Source organism: Cricetulus griseus (assembly GCF_003668045.3).
Source record: "Cricetulus griseus strain 17A/GY chromosome 1 unlocalized genomic scaffold, alternate assembly CriGri-PICRH-1.0 chr1_1, whole genome shotgun sequence".
Classification (NCBI taxonomy): Eukaryota; Metazoa; Chordata; class Mammalia; order Rodentia; family Cricetidae; genus Cricetulus; species Cricetulus griseus.
The window spans coordinates 163,776,386-163,791,931 of record NW_023276807.1 but is presented as its reverse complement, the minus strand read 5'-3'; the positions used below and the strand labels follow the sequence as shown (position 1 = coordinate 163,791,931).

General features: G+C 45.4%; 1 protein-coding gene and 1 long non-coding RNA gene across 2 annotated transcripts in view; one reads left to right on the top strand and one right to left on the bottom strand.

Annotated features, from left to right (window-relative positions):
* Positions 1-11,245, bottom strand: part of Cds1 (CDP-diacylglycerol synthase 1) — a 70,946-nt gene extending 59,701 nt beyond the window's left edge. The window contains exon 1 of the mRNA XM_027388525.2: positions 10,875-11,245. Within this exon, the coding sequence (XP_027244326.1) occupies positions 10,875-10,991 (117 nt within the window). The 5' untranslated portion in view covers positions 10,992-11,245. The remainder of the gene's footprint in view (positions 1-10,874) is intronic.
* A 125-nt stretch (positions 11,246-11,370) lies between these two features.
* LOC118239686 lies at positions 11,371-14,919 on the top strand. Its single transcript, XR_004772516.1, has 3 exons — positions 11,371-11,409; positions 11,751-11,933; positions 13,321-14,919. It is a non-coding gene; the product is annotated as an uncharacterized LOC118239686 (long non-coding RNA).
* The last annotated feature ends 627 nt before the right edge of the window (positions 14,920-15,546 follow it).

Genomic DNA, 15,546 nt, shown 5'->3' with positions numbered 1-15,546 from the left:
TTGAAGGAATAAAGCTAAAAGACATCTACTGCTGGTTTGCAAGAGTTCTTGTAAAGCCACTGTCATCAAGATCACGCACGTAGCACTGAAACAAAAGACAGAATCATCATGGGAACAGAGACCAGAAGTAAACCCTCATACATATGCTCAACTGCAATGCAATAGGAGGGGCTTCGATAACTACAAAAAAGGGAATCCTTACCCAGATTTCACAACACATACAAAACCTAAGTAACGATGGGTCAAAGAATTTTTAAAATTCCATAAAGTCCCTAATCTTGGATTAGGTCCCAAAGATTTTTCTTTTTTTTTTTCAATGACTTTTCTTAAATATGATATCAAAAGCATAATCCATAAAAGAATAAAGAAAACAAAATTCACTACAGTATTTTTGAAAAATGCTGCTAAAAGAATCAGACGACAAGCCAAAGACTAGAAGAGGGTACCTGTCAATCACACCACTGATGGTGGCCTGACAGCCAGAACACATAAAAGACTCAAAGTTCACTCAGAACAATCAACAACCACTAATTATGAGCAAATATTTTAGCAGACACTCTCTGCCAACGACAACACACAGATGGCAAATAGCACAAGGGAAGATGCTCAACATTGTTACTCATTAGGAAGAAAAAAATCAAAACCTGCAAGTGAAACAGGCATGGGGCACACCAACAAAGTCCCAGCAGGCTGGAGTGGGAGCACGGTGAGTCTGAGGCCAGTCTGGGCAACACAGAGACCCAAAGACACACACACACACACACACACGTACGCACGCACGCACGCGCACGCAAGTGCATGTATGTATACATACACCACACCAGGTATTGGAAACTGTTAAGTTCTGTCCCTGTATGCTGCTGGTGGAAGTGTAAAACAGGATAACTACTTGCAAAAACAGCTTACCAGCTTCTTGGAAAATTAAATGTATAATCTCCCGATGACTTAGCCATTTCATTACTAGGCCTTTCCTCAAGACAGATGAAAACATATATCCATTGTATGCGGTTGTATACATAAATCCATGGCAGCTGTATTTGTAGCAGTGTCAAACAGGAGACAACTCAACATCCCACTGTGAAATGGGCAGATGATGTTACTCCATACAGGGAAGTTTTCCCTCCCTCCCATCCCCCCTCTCCCCCCCAACCCCCAGTGAACTACTGCTACATGGGATGTGCAGGTGTGGCTTTAAAATAATCACACTAACTAGAAGGCCTGATATCCAGGTGTGGTAACATGCCTATAATCCTAGGGGAGGCAGAGGCAGGGAGGACCAGGGGTTCAAGGTCACCATAACCACAAAGCCAACTAGAGGCCGGCCTGAGTGACATAAGTTCCTCTCTAAAAAAATTAGAGGCCAGATGAAATATGTATGAGTGCATGTCTGTATAGCACTCCATTTGTATAAACTCCCAGGAAATGTAAACTTAACTTATAGTATTAGAAATCATACCAGCAGCCCCAGAAGATGAAAACAACAAACGGGAATAGAAGATAATGTTCATTATTTTAATTGTGGTGATGGTTTCAAGGGAAGAAAAGACTTCAGAACTCATCAAGCTGCACCTGTGATGGATATTTGTCTCCCCCTCCCTCTAGGTCATATACCCTGTTACCAACCTCCAGTGTGACAATACTGCGAGGTCACAGGGTGGAGACTGGAACCAGTCCATGACTGGAATTCTCACAGGACTCTCACAGGACACAGACAGATGTTCCCTCTCTCTGCCACACAAAGACAGCCGGTGCCTTCTGAAAGTATGAAACAGCATCCTCACCCAGGACCAAGGCAGCCACAACCTCTATGTTGGACTTCCAGTCTCAGAACTGTGAGAAATAAATCCCTGTTACTTAAGCTGGTCAGTCTGTGGCATTCTGTATAGCAACTTGAACTATCGACACAGCACTTTAAATGTGTTCAATTTAGTATTACTGGAGAGCCTGAAAAGAATTATCCAGAGAGGGCTAAGATTCTTCCAACAGTGAACACTTGAGAAGATCAGAACAAGGGTGGGGACCAGGCAGGGAAGAGTATGGAACATCAACTTGTAGTCCCAAACAGATGTCTCTGAACCCACAGAGCTAAGCACGGTTCAGAGTTACACAGAGATTAATCTCTCAGCCATCTGTTTCCTAAAGCCTGTGAAGACGTTATGTTACAGTGCAAGGGAGAGATACAGCACTGACATCTGCCAAGCAACCAACCTTAAGATGGAGAGGTTATCCTGGACTATCCAGGTGGGTTGCGCATAATCGCAAGGGGAGAGAATGCAGTAAGAGCCAGAGAAGACACAGTATAGGAGCAGAAGTCAGTATACGACTGGTTCTGAAGATGCAGGAAGGAACCACAAGCCATTGTATGCAGGAAGTCTGGGGAGCAAGAAAGGGCAAGGATACAGGTTTTCCCTTAAAAGCCTCGAGAAGCAGCAGCCCTGCTGGCACCCTGGGTTCAGTTGGTGAGGCTCATTTCAGAGAGCTGATTGCAAAACTCTAAGACAGTAAGTCTGTGTTGTTCTAAGCCACTGTTTGTGGTGATACAACACACAAGTTATCAGAAATGAGATACCAAAAAACACCCATAGTCTAATATGACACACAGAGAAGCCCTCCAGCAACCCACCTCTCTGCCAGAGTTTACCTGACTCAATTCTCTGGGCCTCTTCGCCTGCCAGAACTCCACCCACCAGGGCTTTGCTTGCACCTGAGGACTCTACGCTGAGAGGCTGGTGATGGCTGCCTCTGTGACAGACATGAGTAAGTCCAGACTTCCCGGCGGGCACACCACTGCTCTCCCTGTCTTCTGATGTTTAAAACGCCATGGGCAATATTCACACCCCACCTAATCTCAGGTCCTGTCCCTGCAGTTCTGGCTGGAAGTAACCTTTCCCTGGAGACACATCATTCTTAAATTTACACTATGTCTAATGGTGTCATTTATGTAAGTCTCAAGTCCCAAATTAGAACTAAAGATCCCTTAAGGGATAAAGAAATAGGATGACATCGAGAAACTCAAGACAGCTGATGAGTTTCATTCAAATGCTAATTACGATTATGATAGAAACTTTGCGTTTTACCTGAGTTTTTAGTAAAGTATCTTCAGAGACATCACCATTTTCTTACCGCCACACTGTCTTACCCCATCAGAAAATAAAAAACAAACAAAAAAACAGTAAATCAACCAAGAATAGCTATACCTACTTGCAGAACTTTCCCACTAGAATCCTGATTTGGTGGAGGGAGAGGTCTGAAAGAAGTATTAGGGACAGTTAGTCAATTAATATGTGGATTTTTCTTTTTTAAGATGGGTCTGTGTTGCCCAGACTGGTCTTGCATGCCTGGGCTTAGTGATACTCTCGTCTCCACCTCCCAACTAGTTGGAAATGTGAGTGTGTGCATTATAACCAGCTACATAGACTTATTAATTTTTAAACCTGTAACAGTCTTGTGGCTATGTAGGAAAATGTCTGTAAGAGATACCCACTTAGATAGGTGTTCATCTCAGCACACAGGAGGCAGAGGCCACAGGATCAGAGTTCAGGGTCATCGTTGTTACACAGCAAGTTCAAGGCCAGACTGAGCTACTCAAGTCATTCTCAAAGAGAAAGCAAAAGAGAAAGAAAAGATGTGTCCAGCATATTTGTAACTTACTTTCGAGTCATTCACCAACAAATATTCACATGCCCACATCATAGGACAAAACAAACTTAGCAGAATATTTATAATTATTTAAAATTAAGGGCTGGATATTGATGATGCTTATGTATAAATCTGGAGGAAGGTTTAAAACTAAACAACACATTGTTTCAGGACGTAAATGCGTGTGGTAAATTCGTCAGGAGAAGGAATAAGTCACCCAGGTGAATAGCTGGAAGATGCCAGACATCAATCTTGTCTTTATTAAATGTAGTGCAAACAGGAGTATTGCATGCAGAATTCCAGGGAGTACCACATGCACTGGACTCCATATGCATTGTACTTCACACCAGACCCCACATGCACTAGTCTCCACATGCACTGGCCTCCACAAGCAATGGACTCCACATGCACTGGAACCACAAGCACCAGACTTTGAATGCACTGGCCTCCACATGCACTGGCCTCCACATGCACTGGACTCTGCATGCACTGGACCCACAAGCACCAGACTTCGAATGCACTGGCCTCCACAAGTACACCATCCGATACTAAAAGGCTGCTAAAAGGCTCTACCTGACAGTAAGTAGGTGAAAGAAAATAAAAACCACAGCCAGGAAAGAGCCCCAGGCTTATCTTGTTTCCTCATCTGGATTTCTACATATCGAGGTGAAATGTTAAGTCCAAGATGAGCTAAACAAATATTCACTGCACCAGATAGGATGGCAGTGAGCCCTTATCTTAATGCCAATGGGTTCAGTGCCCTCTGGGTCAGGTAGATGATGACATGAGATGAGCTTTGGCACCCCCCACATCCAGCTAAGAGTCCTGATACACAAAAGGACCACCACCACAGCCAGGAAGTAGCCTTCAGGTTTGCAAAACATTTAAGGAAAGTAAGATCCCCACAGAGCACTGGGTGCTTCCATTCTGTGCATTTCAATGTTGATTAAAAACAAAGTTTAAAATCTTGGCAGTTCCGACAAACTCTCAAGCAGACATTATCAAATACTAGAATAAGTCTGACCCCTCTGTGGGTAAATAAATACATAAATAATAAAAAATTACCATGACAATTAATGCCAGCACTCTTCAGGAACAACCCAAATTAATCGGTCCTCTTGGAGGTCAGGACACACACACCATGCTGAGATCTGATTGTAAGACACCAGAATGGACAGAACTAAAACAGAAGCCCATGAGCTGGTTACTCTGAAAAATGCAGGGCTGTCCGTCACCAACGGCATTTCTGTTTACTAAGGAACTTGACATCTAAAATTACCTGTCCCAGCAATTTTCCAACCTGGGATTTTACACAGACAAGCCACCCTTGGTCACTGTACATGTCAACCTTGAAGAGCAGCATCTGGTCTGAACCTTGCTTAGAGGCACCTAACAATCATTTTCCCAAGTCACAAAACCAAGTCAAGTCTCAGAAAACTTGTAAAGATCCCGAATGACCCATTTCATTGCACTGAACTAAAATATTTTTAAGCAGTATTTTCTAATATAGAATAGTGAAGGGAAAACAGACACAGACAACCTAGGTATTTAGCTGAGTTCTCTATGAATATGTAAATATCTATCTTATATGTCAAATCATAAACACACAGAGTAATGATGCTCTATTATTGCATATTAGTTTTATAATATCTTTACAACATCATTTTCTAGAGGACCACACTAAATTGTCCCACCCACTTCTAGTCAGGATGGTCATTTTCCAGTAAACTGTCAAAGTGGCCAACACAAAGGGAAAGAAGTATAGGATATGTATCCTCTGGGAACAAGAAGGGTGACCCTGTGATAATGAGGGCCTGGGAATACTTAACAAGGGTGTCCCATAAACATTACCATGAAGAAGCAGGAGTCAACAGAATGATGGATTGTTGACCATAGTGAGTGCTGCAAGAGCAGAGGGCGTCACTAATTACTGAGGGAGGATGATCTCCAAAGAGAAGGAAGAGGCATCAGATTTGGCTGAAATGCCAGCAGGATTTACCTAGAGAAGCACACTTGGAGAGAACCAATGGAAAGAGGCCTGAGGCGCTGGAGATCATCCCCTATGAATAACAGGTATACAAAAATAAAACGTCCCTATGCATAACAGGTATACAAAAATAAAAGACCTCTGGAGTGCAAAAGAAAAAAATTAAATAAACAAAATGCCCCACCTTTCCTTGGTACATTTATGACATGCACGAAATATTGATTGCTTGCATCAGAAAGTCCACTTAGTGAAACAGATTGTTAGACAGTTGATAATATTCTATGGGAAATCTCTCAAAATAAAAGATGAATTGCTTACAGTCAAGACCCAAATCATAAAACATCATGTAATAACACCAGACCGTTCTTTAGACATCCCGAATATAAGAAAGACTTAAATAACCAAGTACCAGCCCTGGCCTCCCCACAGCTTACTGTCTGCACATCTGTAACTTTAGAACTGACTTTAGTGCCGTAGCTTATAGTCCTGAAGGCACTTGCTCGGTTCCTCTGAGGCCCGAAGAGGGAACTTCTGAAAGACACACCAACTGTTCCACAGGAAGTACTAAGAGGCAGCGCATTCAGTTCAGAGACTCGGACCTTCCTCTAAGTCCCTTCTGGCTGTTTGCACAATTCCACATAGTTGTATTATGATGGTTACAGGTCCTCATCAAGTCTTCACACTGAAAGGCATACCTTAACTCAATTCCCACTTCTGTCACACCTGCTCTTCCCACTGCAGAAGCACCAACTGCTTTTCCCTCAGCTACTATTCTGAACACAGTGTGAGGAACACCTCAAAAAGGACAGGGCAGACCCTGAACTGAGTGAGCCCCCCTCCCCTTACAAACATCAAATGCTGTGACTTACAGCTAACTTAAGAACTGTGCAGATTTGGTGTCAACAGTCTGCACCTCCTAGTCATTCAGTGTCCTGAGCCTCAAAAATGATACCCCCAGTGTGTTAGCTTAAGCCAATTTGCTTCTTAGATTCCTTAGCGCTCACTGGTTCTAAGTCCCTGTTGGACTGAGAAAGTGGAGGGTCCAAGGTAAACAACTGGATCTTTCCTCTTCTGCTTTTCAAAATGGTTCTGGACCTACCCTCTATTTCTGCTTTTTTTTTCTCTTTCCTGGTATGTACACACTCCCCTGTGCTCTCTGTTTATTCCTGCCTCGTGCTTAGGCTTACCTATCCATGTCAGCACCTCATCTCCTGCCAACTTCTAAGAACACCCCTCCCCTCCACCGAAAAAAGAGCATCTTCCCTCATCTTTTTAAATGGAAAAAAAAATTCATACGATATATTTTGATCACATTCCCCCTCCACTCCTCCCAGATCTTCCCCACCTTCCCTATCCACCCAATTTTATGTTCTTTCCCTCTCTCTCAAAACAAAAAAGCAAATAAAACAAGAAGCCTACAAAAATACCACTGAGTTCTTTTTGTGTTGGCCAACTAACTCCGGAGTGTGGGGCCTGCCCTGGGATATGGTTAATATACCCAGGGACAATCTATTGGAGAAAACTGATCTTCCCCCTTTGCAAGTAGGTATCAGTTGCATGTAGTTTCTTGGTTAGGGTAAGAGCCCGTGTCCACTTCCTCTCTTTCAGTGCTGAGACCCCATCTGGCCTGTACCTTTGCAGGCTCTGTGCATACCACCTCAGTCTCTAAGGAGTCCATACATGCAACAGTCCTGTCACGAGTCATCTGTCACCTCTGGCTCTTAGGATCGTTCCACCTCCTCTTCTGCACAGCTCCCTGAGCCTTGAGAGGATGGTCCTCCTATCTTAACACTCTTACGCTGCCACTTCCCAACAACAGCTATCAAGTGTGCGCCCCTCACTTCCCTAATAGAAAGCCTGGTTTCCACTAAGATCTTTGGCTAAATTATGTGTGTGTCTCAGCCTTTAGTCTAAAATACTACTGAGGACACCTTCCAAGCAATCACTCCTCTTTTAGCACCCAGGATACTTTATCTTGGTTACTCCTTACATCCCTAACTCTTTTCTAACATGGACACTCTTTCATTAGTCTTGCATGAGCAACCTGGTCATGGTCCCACCAGCATCTTTTGAAAGGTACATGCCTTCTCGCCACTGTAGGACACCATCTCCCCAGACTGACCACTAGCCTATCAATTCCTCTAGATAGTTCTGCAAGGTTCCCCCTTCCAGCACTTTCCAGACCACTGCTCTTGAGCTAAGAGTGGCTCTGCAGAGGTTTCCAGTGACAAGCTAGGTGTGGTGGTACACAGGCAACCCCAGCACTGCACAGGGAGTCAAAGACAAGAGGATAGTGAGTTCCAGCTCAACCTGGACTACACAGGAAACACTACTTCAAAGGAAACCAATATCCAAAACAACAGCAAAGCCGAGTCCAGCAGCTTCCCAGGGTCCGAGAATAAAGAGGAACAACAAAGGCTACAAGGCTCTCCAGCGCTCAACCCCACACCCCAAACAGGCAGAGTTCATGCTCTGGGATTTCTAAACTCATTTCTGTGTTCTGTTCCTAGAACACTGAGTGAAGAAGCAGTTCTGCATGCCCTTTGCCTAGAACACCCTGCCCTAACCCCTGTCTGAACCCCTGTCTGAACCCCTATCCTAACCCTGTCCTAACTCCTGTCCTAACAAGCCCTGTCCTAACCCCTGTACTAACCCCTGTCCTAACAAGCCCTGTCCTAACAAGCCCTGTCCTAACCCTGTCCTACCTAACCCTGTCCTACCTAACCCTGTCCTACCTAACCCTGTCCTAACCCTGTCCTAACCCCTGTCCTACCTAACCCTGCCCTAACCCTGTCCTAACCTTGTCCTAACCTGTCCTAAACCCCTGCCAACCTAACTGAATTCCCAGGCACCTTTACTTCCTACTTCAACCCTCAGGTACTATTGACAATTTCTCCTACTGTCTCCAAGCAGAGTACATTCAGGCCCTCCAAATGCTAATAAGGCCTTCACAGCCATCTATCGAATCTAAGCCACACAGGGTGAGGACTGGGCTGAGGGAGTACTCTGTCACGTACTACTTCACCATCTCCAGGAACATTCCCCTGGAGGTAAGAAGCACTTTTTCCATATGTTAATTCTCCGGAACACAGAGCTTTCTCTGGGCAGAAGTCTCAGGGTCCTGAACAATGAAAATGTCACACTAACAATACCATTATAAAGCTACCAAACGGCACAGCACGAAAGTGCAGTTTAATAGCAGGATGTAAAGTACCTCCTCCACTTCTTGCATTAATTTCAAAAGGGTTTTTTTTTTTTTTTCTTCTTTACTGGCTCTTGAGCAGAACAGCACTTAAAGAGTTTCGATGGACCAAATATTAACCAGCCTCCAACAGGCAACCCATTTAAAAATAGCCCTTGACCTGGAAATATAGGTGTGTTCAAACACACACCCTGATAAGGAAGGACAGACAGAGGATACAGCTCAATGCCTCAAGGCCTGGCAAGTCAAGGACGCCTTGAGACCACACACTAGAAGTACAGGAATATCTCAGCACAGTTTGAACAAGCTCACCCTCGTCTAAGAAATCATGACAAAAGGAGTTACAGATGGATGCATTTCATCTCAGAAAGCCACATCCACCAAAGTATGTATCAATGACAGCTAACAACACAGCATTTATAAATAAACACATAAGCCAGTGGGGTGAACAAGTCACCAGGAGAGATGACAATTCCACTGAGTCAAATGACACCAAAGAAGTCGCTCCTATTTTAAATGCATTATGGTGTTTAAAATGTAAGTAAATAAATTCAAAAGATATTTTATGCACTGTTTCCCATTTTCAGGACATGTTTTATCTTAATAAAATCCCCAAAAGCTTTCTCCAGTTAAGGAAGTCAACATGAGGAGGTTGATATTTCCTTGATTCCAAAGGATACCAACGCTAAAACAAAATCCCAACCTAATTAATTCTATTTTTGGTCTAGTTTCCAAGGCAGTTTTCACAAAGGCTGTTCTTAGCCCATTGCTTCCAGTTTTCAACCTTCTATAGCTAAGAAAATGTATCTTGTCTATTTCCTTAGCACATGTATTTCCCAGACTCTCATTTGATCCTTATACCAATCAAGAATAAGAAAGAAAAGCTGTCAACTCATTGAGTCTAAAGTTTTGGTCCTAAAGTCACCATCATATTTATTGCTTCCGTGATATCATGGCACAGATTTGTAACTCAAGCTCCATCAAGTTCATTAACATAAGCTTTTGGCGGAACACTCAACCTGTCAGGAGTGCAAGACAGCACAGGCAGGGATGGGGAAGTTAGGTTCCAGTACCAAAGTGAACTTGACCTTGGGCCATCCCAAGACAATTTAGAGTCACCTTTTTGTTTTTGTTTGAGATGGGGCCAGCACAGAGCTTACTACAAAACTGACAATCATTTCCTAGCCTTCACCTCTCCCTACCCCCTAGAGTGCTGGGATTACAGGCAAACACCACACCCATGACCTCTCACAAAAGAATTTTAAGGATGACTCGAAAGTTTTGAGTTTCTCAAGCAAAGTGGAATTCTGTAAACATAAGCTTTTATAGTAAATGTATTCTGTGGCCCAATTTCCCAATGTATTTCACACGGTCATAAAACTGCATTTTTTTCTCCCCCAAAGTTCTCACTGGCGTCAGTTTATTAGGAAACACACCTAAATTCTTGAATCTGTGTAGCTTTAACTATAATAGTGGCACTGCACCTGCATTATTTTAAAATATGAAGCAAAGTTAACCTATTTTATTACAAGTTTAGGGGTGGGTGTGAAAAGTCTGGAATTGGACTGTCCGGTTAAATGAAAACCGCTGGAAGGACAACCGCCCTATGTACAACGCACTCACGTGTCCCCCAAGTACGACAGCCTCAACCCTCCGAAATTTATCAGCCCGGAAAAAAAAGAACAGAGAAACGAAAGCGCAGCTTGGAGTAGCTCCAGAGCCTGTCGGCGTCAGGCTCCAATGACAGCCTAGAACCAAGGTGCCCGTCTTAAGTTTACTCCCAACTTTCTCGCCCTACCAAGGCAAGGCGAGAGAGGTGGCAGCAACTAGACAGCCGGAGCACCGGTGGTGACAGGTTCCATCCTGACCCCGGAGCGGGGTGGGGGGGGGGGGGAGAAGCAGCTCAAATGCAGTCAGGTTCAAGTGCGGTCCCGGCCTCGCACGCCCGCCCTGGGGGTGGTGGTGGGGGACACACGGGACCCCCGCAGCACGTCGGCTCCAGGGGCGCGGCCCCGGCTCCGCCTCACTCACTCACTCCTCACTCACTTTGTCGCTGGTGCTCTCGGTTTCGTGGTCGCCGCCGGCCGCCTCTCCCTCGCGGAGTGGCGGTGTCACGGCTCCCCCGGGGCTGGGGCAGCCCCCGCGGTGCCGCAGCTCCAGCATGTCCCGCTCCCGCGTCGCTGGCTGGGCTGGCGTCGTCTAGCGCCCCGCCACCGCGGAGCCGCGCCGGGTCACCCCCAGAACGGCATCAACGAGCGAGCGAGCGCTCGAGGCCGCCGGCAGGGGTGCGGGGCGGCGCGGGCGGGGACGCGGCGCCGTTGCCAGGTGCGCGGCTCCACGCACTGGCCCCAGAGGGCGGAGGAGCAACTCGGCCCTCCCTCGCGCCTGGCGACCTCGCCACTCCGCTCGCCCGTCGGCCCGCCCGCCGCCGAGCTCCCGCAGCACGGTCACGCGCCGCAGGCCCCGCCCCGCTCGCCCGCCCCTCCGCGCTGCACTGCGGTGCCCCGGGCCACGCCCCTGGCGGTGACGTCACTGTCCGGGCCCCGCCCCGGCGCGCGGCGCAGGTTGGGGCTCCGGAAAGGTGCTAGCCTGGATGGGGACGTGGGACGCGACGGGGACTGGGAGGGTGGGAGGCGAGCCCGAGCGACCGGAGGCAGTCAACGGTGCAAGGGCACTAGACCCGGCTCAGCCGACTCCTCCAAGGGACTCGGCCCAGCTTGACACGCCGCGGCGTGGCGGAGCTCCGCAGGCGTCCCCAAGCAGAAACTTGCTCGGCAGGACAGACCCGTTGGCTCCGCGTTCCAGCCCGTGATGTGCCTCCCTGGTGCCTCGGCTTGAGTTGGCCAATAGTTTCAGTCTCGTACCTAGGTTCTGTACTGGGGAAACTCGGGCTTTTGGATCTCACAAAATGTTCTACCGTAGGTTCCACAGAGATCCTTTGATGCCCTAGGGCGCCGCCTCCGCCAACCGTGTCTTTGAAAGACAAGGACCTTGGGACGCTAAAGCTGGAACAGGATGGACACATGATCTGCGTTAATTCCAGTCTAAATCCTGTTAGCAGGCGCTTAGTTTTCTTCACATGCATTTGCTAACTCATCCTTAAAGGTAAAAGTGACACACATTCCACAAACCGGGCAGGGGAGCACCTTTATTGTAAATCAACAATTTCTCAGGTCATTGCTGACAGAGTGAAACTAAGTACTATGTTGTTTTTAAATTCCAATAACTAGCCAGCAAAATTCAAACGCTAGAGTAAGACGCAATGAGAAACGGCAGGCTTGCATGTCTTTGCCTGGACAGACAGATCTTTAAAGCTATCAAGTTCAGTTTGACTTGCCAGCTTCATCTTCCAACGTGTAGAGAAATTTGCTCTTTGTAAGCAGAGTAGAAAAAGATAATGAAAAAAGATAATGGAGAAGGGCCAAGGGGAGAGAGAGTGTTCAGAGAGCAGAGACACTCCGAAGCCAAGCCTGATGACTCAAGTTCAATCCTCACGCCCTGCATACATGGGGGAAGTAGAGAATTGCCTCCAGAAACCTGTCCTCTGATCTCTGTGTGTACACTCACACACATAAATAAATATCTCTTAAAACTAGTGGAGATAAGAGAGTAACTCCTACTCATGGTATGTGTGTGTGTGTGTGTTTGGTTTGGGTTTTTTGTTTGTTTTGTTTGTTTGTTTGTTTGTTTTGGTAAAGAACAGAAGACTGAGAGTAATTAGGTTAGTTGTTCTACATTTTTGGAGGGCCAGAGAAAAAGTACATTCCGATAGGAAGCTAAAACAACAGAAGAGGCCTCAAATGGCTGTAGTGGGTTGTTCTCCCACCCAGCAGAAAGGAGGACTTTAGACTTTCTCCCACGAAGTTGGGGAGCCAGTGTTCTAGCTCCTGTAGTACCCATTATCTCTGTGGCCTCTAATAAGTGGGTAACCCTCTGTCCCCATCTGTAAAATGAATAGTAAGGAGGCTGACCTCATGGTACCTTCTAGCTGTTACAGACTCTAGTCCTTCCTTACCCCAGTTTACGGAGGTACTCAGTACTTCTCCTTCCCTCCCCCAGGCAACCCTCAGCTTTCTTTTCTTTCTTCCCCCTTTGCAGTAGTGGGGGGGGGGGCTACTAAGAGGGACAAGAGGAGTGAGAGAACACAAGTGAGCAAAAGAGAAGAAGTAGGGATCCTCCACCCAGGGAGGAGGGACAGAGCAGAGAGAGACATCAGGGTGCTCCCAACCTTCTGTAAATTCTTCTATAAATTCTGCCACTCCCTGTATTTCAACTGAGATGATAATTTATTTCTGTATTCATTATAGTTATTGACTCTAGTTGAGTGATCAATGGAACCACAGACAAGATCTTGCTGAAGAGCCAGCCCTTACCCTCAGACAGTCAGCATCGTTTGTTGAAGAAGTAAATGAGAAGCAAATGGATAGAGATGTATGGCCTGATGGGAAATTATTTGGTGTTCACGTTTTGAGTTTTATGTTTTGACTTACAGTGTGATAGCTATTCTTGCTTATCAACTTGACTACATCTGGACAGTCCTGTGAAGGATTTTTCTTGATTGGATCACTTGAGGTAGGAAGACCACCTTAAATCTGGGCTCCAGATTCTAGTGGCAGCCTCTGTGAAGAACATGGGAGGAGGAAGCTCTTCCTGTTGGCTTGCTCGCCCTTGCCCTTGCTCTTGGTCTTGCCCTTGCCCTGGCTGGTGCATTCATTCCTTCACTGTGACCACAGCCTGCTTTGGAATTCCTGAGTATAATAAAGACCAATGGAGACAGCCAGCCTCAGGCTTAAACAACTTTGGTATTCTTGGACTTCACATCAGAAGACAGTCATTGTTGGAATATTCAGAACACAACCTGCTGTGCTTAAAAGGAGCCTGCATGCTCCTCTCAGGGTTGTCACCTATTTATACAGGTGAACGAACCCACATACACTGGTATAGTAATAAATGCTCTTTGTTCTTATACATTATTTGAGTCAGGGGTCTTCCTTCAGCATTTCTTAGGGCCCTACAACATCATTTCCTTCACCACCTTTATGAAGCATAAACTGGTTAGTGTATGTATACTCCTGAGAGTGTGCCTGGCCATAGTGGAGGAGCAGGAGTGTGACCTATTATTATTTTTCATACCCTTAAAACCCCCACTTGGAAAGAGAACAGTATTTGATCTCTAAAATCACTGCCGTACGCCAGAAGACTTTGAAGGAAGGGTACACTAATATTGCTTTGGTGGGGAAGGTGGAAAGTAAAACAGGAGGTAGGGTGGCTTTGTAAACAAAGCACAAAGAAAGCATCAGCTTACCAAAAGAATTTTTGTCCTATCCTTGAGAGGAGGCAAAGATAACACAAACAGAGCTCTCGCTATTAACTGGAATCAGTTGTGTTCATGTACACAGTGTGAGGACTATGGAATGCCTTACTTACACTTCAGCTCCCTCTATGAACCCCTAGGAAAATCATGTGTTGGTGATCTAATTTCTTTGTAAAGTAGAGGACAGATACTTTCTATAGACTTACAATTTGTAATTTTAAAGGATGGGGTGCTTAATCATGACTTTCCTTTGACAATTGGCAAAAGCGCATTTTAAGCAAAAATGAAAGTTTTACGTTTTTAAATACACACAAAAAAGAGTGAGTATATACATGCCTCTGATACTGTGTGATTGAGTATTTTGTTCTTCAAATACAGGTGCATTTGTGTCTTTTGGGAAATGGGCCAAGTAAATAACTGCTGTTGGAAGGGTTGGATCACAGCCAGGCATGGAAAGCAAGCACCTGCAACCCCCACACTTGGGAGACTGAGACAGGAGGATCACTGTGAGTTGGAGGCTAAGCTGGGCTTCTTAATTAATTCCAGGCCAGGCTGAAATAAGAATGATTGAGATACTATTACTAAAAACAAAACAAAGGCAAAAATCAAACCCAAACCAAACAAATTAGGACTGAGTCAACAAATTTCTGTAGACTAAATCAATCATCTGTGTTTAGCAAGTTGCTGGAATCCACAGGTAATGAGGTTCCTAGGTTCAGAGACAGAAACTGGCCTGGCGAAGATTGCTGGTCTTTGAGACACCTGCCTCCAGCGGTAATGGAGAAACTTGGGTATGGCTAACTGTATATAGACTGGCTTCTGTCACTTTTCAGTAGATTCGGATAAAATATACCCTTCTCAGATCTCTGAAATATTACTGGTTGTCAGCTTGACAGCATCAGTCAGTCAGATCCACTATAGACTAGTCAGTATGTTAGCTGATAAAATAATGTCTGTCTACTGTTCAGGCACAAGCTCAAGGTTTTTAAGTTTATTTTGGTTGTCATCTAAGTACAAACTTAAAGGGCTTTTCATCAGGCCAAAGGCACCTCTGTCCAATCCATACCTGGCTCTCTGGACAGAAGAAAAATGTACATACTTATAGCCCAAATCTGCAGTTTTTGCTAGGACTCAAAGTTATAAATATGTTCCTGCTGTTTAAACAGATATCTGCTTTTTCTGTACTGTGGGCTTCAGTAAATAAGTTTTAACCTCTGTTCCTAGTTTAAACATGTCTTAAACAGGTTTCTGCTTCTGGCAGACATCTGAGTATCAGTTGCTGACTACAGGCTATTCTAAGTAGACTGTGAGCCATGGACTTGCTATGGATGTGAACCAGTCCAGCTGATATGGACACCCCCTGTCTCTGCAACAGTGTCTGCTAACCAGAAGCCCCTAATGAAT